This window comes from Camelus ferus, chromosome 18 (genome assembly GCF_009834535.1).
Source record: "Camelus ferus isolate YT-003-E chromosome 18, BCGSAC_Cfer_1.0, whole genome shotgun sequence".
NCBI classification, from domain to species: Eukaryota; Metazoa; Chordata; class Mammalia; order Artiodactyla; family Camelidae; genus Camelus; species Camelus ferus.
In genome coordinates, this window is record NC_045713.1 from 36,191,598 (window position 1) to 36,204,384 (window position 12,787).

Here is a 12,787-nt window from a genome sequence, read left to right on the forward strand (position 1 = left end):
GACATATGAGTGTTTCTTAACAGGTATGAAAATGGCTGTGCTTATTTCCATGAAGAAGAAAGAGAAGGACTTGCAAAGATCTGTAGGCTTGCCATTCACTCTCGTTATGAAGACTTTGTGGTGGATGGGTTCAATGTGTTACATAACAAGAAACCTGTTATATATCTTAGTGCCGCTGCTAGGCCTGGCCTGGGCCAGTACCTTTGTAATCAGGTAATGTGGTATCAGGTGAATGTTTTAAAGAAATGATGTTTTGTTCTGTCCTGGAACTTTTTCAAGTGTGTGGACCCATTTCTTTAGCTGCTGTTCTTTTCAAGTGAAAAGAAAGTTGATTTTCTTATATGCTTATTTTGTCATTATAAAATAAATGTGTATTAGTGAATTTATTTATTTATTTTTATTACCCAAAGGCAACCACAGTCACCATTTTACTTTCTTTCTTTCTAGACTAATCAAAGAGTGTCTGTGTTTTTAACACGGTTATATCTGGCTTTTTTCACTTAACTGTTATAACGGGTGTATATCATGTTTTACCAATTCCTCAAAGTAAAGTTTATTTTTAATGTCTTCATAATATTCCTTCAAGTGAGTGTATATTTTACTATTTCCCCTTTTGGACAGTTAGTGTTTGCGTTCTTTTGCTTTTTATGACCATTTTCAGGAAATGCTCTTTGTACGGTGCGTCTTTGTACATAGGCTTTTTCTGTATTCCTCAGAGCCAGTGTAGAATTACTAGATCAAAGGGCATTATCATTTTGTAAAGTTCATAGTGCATGTAGCCTGATCAGGGGGCTACCCTGAGACAAGAAATTAATACTCTTGGCCAAGAATGTTTTAAGGCAAAACCCATAGGATCGGAGGGGTTCTCTTTTGTAAGATGGAGGAGTCCCAGGGAGATAGATGGAAGAAACTCAGGGCTTAAATTGATTCTGAGCTATGGCCACTGGTAGCAAGAAATTATGTCCTCTTCTTGAGGCTCTACAAAATGAGGGGTTTTATAATATCCCTGTAGAAAAATGAAACAAATTACTTATTGAGTACCTACTGTAGGGCAAGCTCCTTAGGGACTCAAGACTGTCTTGGGACAGCAATCCAATCTTCAAAAGATGTGTGAGGGTGTCCTGTTACTTGGGAAAGGCAGGTGGCAGAACATTATATAGAAGCTGGTCATGTTCGTGTTTTAAAAAGTGTATGCGTGCTTGTATGCATATGTATTTTATACCTAGAAAATACATTTATTTAATACTTATTTTTTGCCTAAAAAATGTCTGAAAGCTTCTGTACTAACCTGTTAACAGTGGTGGATTTGGTGGCTTAATGGGGGTGGGGATTTTTCACTTTTCAATATTTTTTAATTATTTTTCTTGAGTTTCACTTTTACAATTTAAAAGAAAAGTCCTTTAAGGGGAAAAAGTGTGAATAAAGTATTCGTTAAATTTTTGGTCTTTAAACACTTCCACGGCTTAGTTATACAGAGCAATATGCTGCAAATGTTAAAAAAAATTCTAAACCTTAAATTCCTCAAGGATTTGGAGGTTAAAAATGAAGAATATAAAATTTATTTGACAATTACTGTCTCCTCCATAACAGTGACTTCCTTTCTCTTAAGAAGTGTACATCTGCTAGTCTGGATTTACTGCTTTTTAGGAGCAGGTGGACCCATAAATAAGATACTGTTCCCTTTCGCTGGTTTGAATGCTTGGAGGAGTTATCTAAATTATCTCCCCAAAATTCTCAGGGCTCAGTTTATTTCTCCATTTGGAAAAGTTTTTGTTTTTGTTTTTTGGTATATTCTAGAGTACAACAAAGATAGTTACTCATTTAGTAAGAGAGTTGTTAGTTATTCATTTAGTTGACTCATTTAGAAATTTTTACATTGTCTATATTCTCTTAAAAGACATCTCCTGGGAATTTTATCCTTTTTTTGGCTTTACTTTGTAGATATACTTTAACATCTACCTATAATATCAAGAGTTCCTAAAGAGAGAGATTGTTTAAAAAGAATAATTGTGACTTGTCTTACAGCCACAATCTTTTGGGGGCCTAAGTGAATAGTGACAAAGGTCTCTGTTGTAAAATGGTATCTTTCTTCTTGCAGCTTGGCTTGCCCTTCCCCTGCTTGTGTCGTGTGCCCTGTAACACTATGTTTGGGTCCCAGCATCAAATGGTGAGTTCTCCTTGTGGTTTGTCAGATAATACAGAATTATGTTTTGAAACTGTGCCTTCTTTTCAACTGAAATTCTGTTTGCTGGCCTCCAGATAATTATTCGCTTATTCATGTATTGCTTAGATCTTCCCATTGCATAAAACATGCTTCCAGGTTTGAATGTCCATGGAGATTGTCTGGCATCAAGATCAGGAGCACCTGGCTCTTAAGGGATCTTGTAATCACTGTATTACCTGCCTTAAGTAGAAGTATCGAGTCTAGAGGGGAGGGTATAGCTCAGCGGTAGAGCGTGTGCTTAGCATGCACAAGGTCCTGGGTTCAATCCCCAGTACTTTCATTAAAAAAAAAATTTTTTCTTTCTGAGAGACAAAAAAAGAAAAAAGAAACATGGAGTCCAATTAAATGCTGGAAATTCCTCCTGAAGCTCATCCTTTCAGATGGTTATCACTGGTGCCTGCCTTTATGAGTGGGCAGATTTTGAAAGTGAGGTTCTTTACTGGAATCCTTGGGATTCGATTACTTTTAGACATGCAAGTGATAAGCCTTTCCATCCTGAAGTCAGAAGCAAAAGGGGTAGGTTTTAGGGTTCTGCATGTCTCTTTCAAGGTAGATTTTCTGGTTCAGCTACATCAACGAGTAATATTAGAGATACATTTTTAGCTGTTTTTGGGTGGTTGAGAAAACTTTTTTTTAACATAAATGTTTAAAACTAGAAAAATGTTGGTTCTGTATATGTAGTTTTTAACTTTGATCTCATTTAATTGATTTTTCTAGTTAGTCTTTAAGGAAAATGGTTTATTTTCACATCTATCATTGGAGGAAAAAGGAAAATTGTCAAGAATTGATTTGATAAATTTTAAGAGTCATCTTCTTTTGAAAGTTACAATTTTTCATTGTATAGCTTTCATGTTGGTTGTCTCATGTTTTTGTGGTTTGTCTTTTCATCCCAGGATGTTGCCTTCCTGGAGAAACTGATTAAAGATGATATAGAACGAGGAAGACTGCCCCTGTTGCTTGTTGCAAATGCTGGTGGGTATCATGAACCTGAGTGTTCCATTTTGTACATAGAAGAAAGAGGCGAGGAACTTCACCTAAAACAGACCAAGTCTCAAGAAATGTTTGTGTGCCACGTGTTCAGGATAGTCTGTATCAGCACTGTGGTGAGAATTGTAACCCTGGAGTTCTGGCTTACTAGATGCCCTTTAATTGTTGGTTTGTTTGGAGAGTACCTTGTTTGTATATATATTTTTTTCATTTAGGTCGTAAGTGCTTCTCTACTCCTTCCTTTCTAAATTGAGTTTTTAAATACTTGAGTGTCCGCCTTCTAGACGTCAGGTGAACTACTACTTTCTACTCTGCTTACCAGATTATATTCAGCATTGTACTTGAAGTTCTAGCTAGTGCAGTAAGGCAGGAAAAATAATTAAATGACATACAGATTGGAAAAGAAGAACAAACTGTCTGTTGCAGACGGCATGATTGTATAGATAGAAGGTCCTAAGGAAACCACGGAGAACAGCCACTGGAACTAATAAGCGAATCTATGAAGGCTGCAGGATTTCCGTACAATAGCAATTGAGCGGCTGAAATTGAATTTAAAATGCCATTCATAAGAGTATCAAAAAAACTTTATAGATAAATTTTCACAAAATAATGCAAGATCTGTATACTGAGAACTACAAAATGTTGCTGAGAGAAATTCTAGAAGACTCAAATAAATAGAACAATATGCCATTTGCTTTGGTTGGAAGATTCAGTATTATTAAGTCACACCTCTCAAATCAGTCTGTAGATTCAACTCAGTCTCTATCGAAAGCTCAGTAGGCTATAGTTTCTTATAGAAATTGATAAGCTGATTATAAAATATGGAAATACAAAGGATCTAAGGATAGCAAAACAATTTTGAAAAGGAATAAAATTGGAAGACTTACTCTATCTGAATTTTAGCTAAAAATAATTGAGAGTATGAGATTAACTGAAGAGAATAGAGGGTTCAGAAGTAGATTCACACGTGTATGGGCACTTGATTTTTTTGGCAAAGATGCCAAGGTAACTTAGAAAGGATAGTCTTTTCCACCCATGGTTTTGGAACAGTTGGATATCCATATGAAAAAAAATTGACTCTTAACCCTTACCTCATTCTATATGCAAAAATTAATTATAAATGGTTCACAGGGTTAAACATAAGAGCCAAAATGAGAAAACTTCTAGAATAAAATATAGAAAATCCTAGTGATTTGACTTAGGCATAGATTTCCTCAGACACAAAAGGCAGAACCATAAATTGGACTTGATTAAAAATTAAAAGCTTCTGCTATTCAGAAGTCCCTGATAAGAAAATAAGCAAGTTGCAGCCTGAGAGAAAGAAAATATTTACAAGACAATTTTTTTTTATAAAGGACTGTATCCAAAATGTATATAAGGAAGTTTTACAATTCAATATTAAGTAGATAACAACACAGTTTTTAAAGTGAACAAGAGATTTGAGTAGATACTTTACCAAAGAAAATAAATGAATGTGTAAGTAATTGAAAAGATGCTTAACATTGTTAGTCATTAGAGAAATGCAAATTAAAACCACAGTGAGCTGTTAGAATGGAGAAAATTTGGGGGGAAGGGAAGCTCAGGTGGTAGAGCGCGTGCTTAGCATGCACAAGGTCCTGGGTTCAATCCCTAGTACCTCCTCTAAAAATAAATAAATAGACCTAATTCCCTCCTCCCCCACCAAAAAAATTAAAATTAAAATTAAAAAAAAAAGAACGGAGAAAACTTTAAAAGTACAATGCCAGACACTGGTGAGGACACAGAGTTACTGGAGCTCTTAAGCTGCTGTAGGGATGCGGTATTCATCACCGGAAACAACCAGGACGCCCTTATCCATGGCGAAGGGATAAACAGATTGTGTTGTGAACACATCGGGGGATACTAATAAATGGAAATATCTACTGATATGCACATATCAACACGGATGAATTTCAAAAGCATGCGAAGGGCCAAAATGCAGACTTAAAAAAAGTTACATAGTCTGTGATTCCCTTTATATGGAATCCTAAGAAGAAAAAAACTACATAATGACAAAACAGATCAGAGTTGTCTGGAGCCGGTGAGGAATAGAGAGAAGAGTGAAGCCTCAGGAGGGATGAGGGAGCTTTTAGGGTGACGGTGTTGACACACTTTATACATTTGTCAAAACTCATTCAACCATACCCTTAAATGAGTGGATTTTATTGTATGTGAATTATACTTCAGTCAGTAAAGCTGATTATTTTAAGAAAATAATAAACAGAAAAGACACATGTCCACCTTACTGCTGGCGGAAAAACTACCACTTCCTGCCTGACTTAGTACATTGTGAGTTGAAAAAAGAAACATAACCAATTTACTGTCAGTCAGTTGATGGATGGGAGAGGCTGCAGTGAACGTGTGATTGAGTGATTTGCCAGTTTGACTGCATTGCCCTCACTGGAGTCCACATCCCAGTGGTTAGCCAGCAGACGTTGCCAAAAAAGAACCTGAATGTGCTTTTATGTTTTGATGGAAGGGTCGTGTGATACAACCCATGCGTTGACTTGTGATTTTGCTTCAACTATGAGTCAGTTAAGATTTTTTTTTTTATTTGAGACAGATTTTTGTGGGGGGAAAAGTTTTCAGCCCTTTTCCTCATATAACCCCTGCAAAAGAAGCACTTGTATTAGTCGTGTTTGAAGAAGTTGCTGAGCATTTGAAATCTTACTAGGTGGGTTCTGCTTACTGGAAATTTAGGCCTGATGCTCTGTGAGGAGGATCTGCCCAATAAAACCTGTAATGTCAGCAGATCACCAGGGGAATGGGTCGACATGTTTAATATATTTAGACTGACTTCAGAAGGCTTTCTACATTAAAACAAAGAACCTCTCAAATTAGGTTTAAAAAAAAACCCTTCAGATTCATCTACGTATTTTTTATAAAGGACACACGTGAATAAAAACAATCCAGAAAGCGACAAAAAGTAAGAATGGAAAAGGGATATCTTGGGCAAGTGCTAATAGAACAGAAGTACTGCAGCAAGGTTGGTGTGAGATAAAATAGCTTTCATGTTAGTAATAATTCATGTCATCTGCTTAGAGAGATGATAGCTATGAATGCTTATGGGTATAACTTTGAAATATAATGAGGGAATAGTAAAGAAAAATTGATAGAATATAAGCATAAATTGACAAACCCACGATCTTGGTGGGAGACCTGAATATATTTCTCATGAAACAGCAGATCAAGTAGATAGAAAATAAGTATATATAGGATTTAAATAACGCAGTGAACAAGCTTGATTTTATAGATACACGTAATGAAGAGTACGCACGCTGAAACTTGAAAAATCAGTTTGCAAAAGTTGATTTTAAGCCAGTCCACAAAGAAAATCAGAGATACGTTACCTCCCTCATGGGGAGATAACGTATTTAGATGCTTTTATCATGCTATAAAGACTCAGAAAATATTTGTTCCTTGTAGTATCCGCTTGTGTGTGTTTTATCCTAGGAACTGCAGCAGTAGGGCACACAGATAAGATTGGGCGTTTGAAAGAACTCTGTGAGCAGTACGGCATATGGCTTCACGTGGAGGGGTGAGTGGAGGGGAGTTTGGCTCTACAGGGGCCCTGCACAGCGTGCCCAGGAAGAGCGGACATCCGGGTGCTCACTCTGTCGTGACATTTATCACTGAGGGCTCTTTGGGTTGCAGATGACAAAATTATCCAAATTGGCTTAAGCAAGAAGAGATGTTATTGGCTCACATAACTGAGAAGGCTAGTGACAGGACTGGCCTTAGGCGCAATGTCAACCGCGACTCAGTGTCTCCCCTTCCGCCCCCCTCGGTCACTTGGCTGAACTTCCTCCACGTCGGTTCCACCTGTAGACAGACTCTCCGATTATGGTGCAGAGTAGCTGCAGCCCTTCCAGCCACCTTTCCAGGTGTGTGTCCAGAGGGTCGGAAGCCCTAGCAGAAGTTTCATCCTGATCCAGTCACTGTGGCCAGGGAGATGTGATACTGGGATGGTTAGGTTATTTGCCCACCTCTGGAGCAAAGCCGTGGTCTCAGAGAGGAGATTGAGTGGTTTCCCGGCAGGCTGTGGGAGCTGAGAGCAGAGTGGGGAGGAGCCGCAGGGCAGCTCAGGTGGTCTCTTCCCAGCACGTCACACACGGTGCATTGCTTTTCAGTTCTGTCCCTCTGGGAAAAATGATGACTGGGAAATAATACCTATCAAAGATAGAACATGAGACACCCATTACAGTAAATAAGCAGAAGACATCCCCTGAAATGTATTTGGATTAAAATTCATTTTTGAGGTTTTCCTGAAATTTGTGTATACCACACTTTATGTTGCTGTTATAAAAGGTACCAACATAGCTGAAAGGCATGTAAATATATGTCACTTGGATTAACACAAACTTTCTGGTTTTGGGGTTTTTTTGAAAGTACATATTTCATGAATAAGCAGCAGTAAACAATTAGTTCTTAGATGTGTGTTTTTCCTTCCAGTGTGAATCTGGCAACACTGGCTCTAGGTTATGTCTCCTCGTCAGTGCTGGTAAGTTGCTGATTTACTAAATACTGTGTTTTTAAAAAGGAATTTAAAATCACTTAATCCCTGATGGCTCTTCACGGTTTTTATGAATGGAGGAGGGTGCTGGGTTGGTGTATCTTGATAGTCTAACAAGGAGTTGTTCTCTCTGTGGTAGGCCGCGACCAAGTGCGATAGCATGACCCTGACTCCGGGCCCATGGCTGGGTTTGCCAGCTGTTCCCGCCGTTACCCTTTATAAACACGATGATCCTGCCCTGGTAAGCTTGCTCCCACTGGGAGGCAGTGCGGATGGCTGAGGAACATTGTTGGGTCTGCGGGCAAGATACAGAAAAAGGAGAAATTGAAATTTTCCTTGACGCTACCTCTGTGACTTTTTTTTTCCAAAAAAAAATTTTTTTAACATAATTGAAACTATACCATATATCTTTTTCTATTTATCTCCCCATACTTCCCCATGTGTATGAGGAACTTTTTATCACTGTATAATATTTCCATCACTTAAATACCACTATTTATTTAATAATTCTAAGGCTGTTTTCAACTTTTTGTTACTGAAATAATGAGCATCTTTCTGTGTTTCAAATTATTTTCTTAGACTAGGTTCCCAGAAGTGGAATTAATGATTCAGAGTATTTTAATACTTAAAACACATCATCCACATTGTCTAAAAGTTTATAATATGATACGTTTTTTAAAAGCACAGTGGTGGTTCTTGATAGTGGATCAGTCAGTGATAGGCATGTGCAAAACAAGCTTTCAGTGATTTTTCTCAAGTGCCTTGCACAGGTGGTAATGGCCAGGTACTTGAGGATGCTCAGAACAGCCTTGGAAGGAGCTGCCTCTTAAATGGCTAAGAGGCTCTGGTTCTGGGATGTGACCCATCTGGATTTTCATCCTGGTGTTGCCACACCTTAGCCGTGAACCCTTGGACAAAGCAAGGTCTCTGAGCTAAGTTGCTGAGAATACTTACCTCACAGAGTTGTTGGAAGAGCAAATGAATAATGCAAGCCAAGTGCCTGGCATAGCATCTGACACAGACTAAGTGCGTGGTAAATGGTAACTGGTTAGTTGTGCTGTGTGACTTCATTGGCTTTGATTAATAAACTCATTTTGGCTCTTTTAGACTTTAGTTGCCGGTCTTACATCAAATAAGCCAGCAGACAAACTCCGTGCCCTGCCCCTGTGGTTGTCTTTACAATACTTGGGACTTGATGGGATTGTGGAGAGGATTAAGCATGCCTGTCAGTTGGTGAGTGAAAACCTGAAGTTTAAATGAATCACAGATATTCCTTGACAAACACAGACAGAAAAATACTTCATCGATTTACTCGCTATCCAATACCTTGTCTGGATTTCTCTTCTCATAAGCAAGCAGATTAATTGCCTTGCATGTATAGGTTTCCTGTTCAAAGTTCTGGGAGAGACTGCTGGAGCTGTCCCAGCATTTGTGTTCAAATGAAATCAGATTTAAATTAATGTGGTGTCAGCATGCGATGAGAAAAGAAGTCACAAGGTGACAGCCAAGGAGTGAAGAAGGATGCAGAAGCGGGGATAAACCTTCCACCTGACTGACTGACCCTTGAGGGTAAAGGAATGTGATGGTTGGGGCTGCGGGTAAGGATGGCGAAGATATTTTTAACACCAGCTGGCTGGGGTTCCCAAATTGCAAGGCTCTAGGGACAGTTCTTATTATGTATTTGAGGTGTTCTAATTGTGAAAAATGTATAATTATGCTGTAGTTGAGAAAGCAGTTTTAGAGCTGAGTTCTACCAAGTCTAAAGCATGTCGCCTTTGTACCTCTGATTTCTCACCTGTAAAATAGAGGTGATGATGTAATGGAAGATTGTTGCAAGGACTTAATGAGTTCGTACTTATAAAGTTCGTACTTTTATAGTAGTGCCTAATCATTTAGTAAGGTATGCAGACAGGTTTAAAAATAAATATTTGTTTTAAATATATTCGTGGAATTGGCACTTCCTCATGTGATTTTTATGGTTAAGAAAAGTTAGTATTTTCTTATGACTATAGCAGTAATCCTTTGGTTCATAATGTTAGGATAGTTCATTCTAACATTAGTTTCTAATGAAATAGAAACATTCTAAATGAAGTAGTTTCATTTTTACATTAAGAAATACTAAGATTTATATTCATTATGTTTACAGAAGCATATTTTTAAAAACATTTCTCACTGAGCTGTTGGCTCACATCTTGAGTTTTGGTTCTTCAGAAGGAGAAGCTTTCATCACCGTAGTAACTTAGTCAATTTGGAGAAGGTTTGGGCACTCCAGGGAGAGTTACTCAGTCCCCTTTGGCTTAGCAAGTGCAGGAAAATAATGATGACATTAACTACCAGACCCTTGAGATCTCTGCAGCTCTGGCATCTTCCTGCCGCTAACACTGTAGCTGATACACACGTTCCTGAGGACTTGACTGACGCCCTGCCGCTGACCCACCACTGCTAAATGCACGCGTGAAACCGCATGGAGGGTTAGGAGGCGCAGTCTTCTGGGTACCTTCACGCCTGGTGGTCTGTATCAGGCCATGCGTTCCCTGAGCAAAAATCAGTATCCTCCTCCTCCCTCTATTCCTCCCTGCCATATCTTCATCTTCATGGGAAGCAGTTACGGAGCATTTACTCAGTGCCAGGCACACTGAAGCACTGTAGATGCGGTGTCTCATTTGATCCCTACAGCTTCACTAGACGGTAAGGTCCACTGATAAAGAGCTAGTTTCCATGATGGGTTTTCCAGTGTACAACTGTTAGTGACCCCCTGCCCCATGAGATAATATATTATCTTGTCCCCATGGTGAGAGAATGAGGATTGAGGTATTAACATGATGATGATGGTCATCCTTATCTATATAATGCCCACCCTGTTCTAGACACTTCACGTATGTCAGCTCATTTAAGATAAATACCGTCAGCCCCCATTTTATAGTTGAGGTAGTGGAAGCACAGAGAGGCTGAGGTGGTAAGTGGCAGAGCCAGGTTTTGAACCCATACGCGGTTATTCCAGACCCCATGCTCCTGAGCAGTTGTTAACAGTGCTGTGCACTCTCGTTTACCTTTGCTTTTCCTCCAAGGAGCAGGTACTGTGCCTTGCACACATTTGCGCTCAGTAGTTTTGGGGTTTTTTTTTTAAGGTATAATTGATAAAGAACATTACATTAGTGTTAGGTGCACATCATGGTTATTTGATATTTGTATACACTGTTAAATGATCACAGTAGGTCTGTTTAACATCCATCACCACACAGAGTCATGGAGAAGTGTTTTTTCTTGTGATAAGGACCTTTAAGATTTATTCCCCTAACAGCTTTCAAATATGCAATACAGTATTAAAATTAAGACAGAATTACTAACTATATTCGTAGTACATTAGATCCCTATGACTTACTTTATAACTGTAAGTTTGTACGTTTCAGTCCCCTTCACCCACCCTCAGCCCCCTCCTCTAGCAACCTGTTACCAGTCTGTTCTCTGTAGCTATGAGCTTTGTTTTGTTTTAGATTTCACATGTAAGTGAGGTCATACGGTATTTGTCTTTGTCTGTATTATTTCACTTAGCACAATGCCCTCCAGGTCCATCCATGTTGTTGCAGGTGGCAAGGTTTCATTCCATTTTATGGCTGATTGTTTTCCTTTGTGTGTGTACATATCACATCTCTGTCCATTCATTCATTGATGAATATTTAGGTGGTTTCCATGTCTTGGCTATTGTACATAATGCTACAGTGAACACGGGGGTGCCTGTTTCTTTTCGAATTAGTGTTTTCATGTTCTTCAGAATTGTTGGATTGCATAATAGTTACATGTTTTAAGTTTCTGAGGAAGCTCCAGATGTTTTCTGTAGTGGCTACACCAGTTTACATTGCCACCAGTATGCATGAGGGTTCCTTTTTCTCACATTCTCGAGAACACTTGCTATTTCTTGTGTTTTTGATAATAGCCATTCTGGCAGGTGTGAGGTGGCATCTCATTGTGGTTTTGGTTTGCATTTCCCTGATGATTAGGGATGTTGGGCATCTTTTCATGTTTCTGTTGTCCATCTGTGTGTCTTTGGGAAAATGTCTGTTCAGATGTTCTGCCCATTTTTTAATTGGATTGTTTGGGGTTTTTTGTTATTGAGTTGTATGAGTTTTTTTTAATATATTTTGGATATTAACCCCTTATCAAATGAATTGTTTGCATGTATTTTTTCCCATTCCAAGGTTGCCTTTGTGTTTTGTTGATGATTTCCTTTGCTGTGCAGAAGCTGTTTAGTTTGATGTCATCCCACTTGTTCAATTTTGCTTTTGTTGCCTTGCACTCAGTAGGTTTTGAATGAATGACCTATATTGCTGGTGTGACAAATTTACATATGTCTCATCAGAGAAAGCTCTTCTGAACCACTGAAGGTAACGTATAACTGAAAGATTGGGGAACATTTGCAGATGTTGAAATGTCAAAATTGGCAGCTGAACTTAGAAATCACTGAGTCACAGATAGCTTTACTTTATCTGCCTGAGATTCTTGTTTGCAGACCTGCAAAGACCCTCATGAAAACTGCTTCTTAATATACTGTGTCTATCTAATGAAATTACATAAGCTATTTTTTTGTCATTTGCAGAGTCAGCGATTGCAAGAAAATTTGAAGAAAGTGAACCACATCAAAATCTTGGTATAGTATATAATTTGATCTGTTTTAAAAGTAAATAACTTTTAACTTTAGCAGCATAGAGTGATTTTCTCCAGATTTTATGCCTGTCAGTGGAATTGTGGCAGCTCCAGAAAAACCACATTGTTTAGGAGAGAATCATGTGGGTACTGATGACTTAATTATACAGTTAGCAGAAAGCCTAGAAATTTGCCTCATATACTGTTTGAACACCTGCAGTGCTTTTCATAGAATCCATTTGCAGTTTTTATTCTGTTAAAATTCATAATTGCACGAAGAGGTAATAAACATCATTGACTTCACCTGCCCAAGGATTTTTAGAACACCCATCTTCCCGAAATGAAAAATCATTTTGTCTCGTAGAGTGCTTTGGGCTACTCTTTCTGAAACCCTCTGACACCAG

At 38.5% G+C, this 12,787-nt stretch overlaps 1 protein-coding gene and 1 non-coding gene across 2 annotated transcripts in view; both read left to right on the forward strand.

Annotated features, from left to right (window-relative positions):
• PDXDC1 (pyridoxal dependent decarboxylase domain containing 1) overlaps positions 1–12,787 on the forward strand; it is a 44,839-nt gene that overhangs the window by 17,303 nt on the left and 14,749 nt on the right. Inside the window, exons 6-13 of the mRNA XM_032460990.1 lie at positions 24–213; positions 2,099–2,167; positions 3,118–3,196; positions 6,683–6,767; positions 7,682–7,730; positions 7,882–7,983; positions 8,850–8,975; positions 12,337–12,387. Coding sequence (XP_032316881.1) covers positions 24–213; positions 2,099–2,167; positions 3,118–3,196; positions 6,683–6,767; positions 7,682–7,730; positions 7,882–7,983; positions 8,850–8,975; positions 12,337–12,387 — 751 coding nt within the window. The remainder of the gene's footprint in view (positions 1–23; positions 214–2,098; positions 2,168–3,117; positions 3,197–6,682; positions 6,768–7,681; positions 7,731–7,881; positions 7,984–8,849; positions 8,976–12,336; positions 12,388–12,787) is intronic.
• TRNAA-AGC lies at positions 2,433–2,504 on the forward strand. Its single transcript has one exon. It is a non-coding gene; the product is annotated as a tRNA-Ala (tRNA).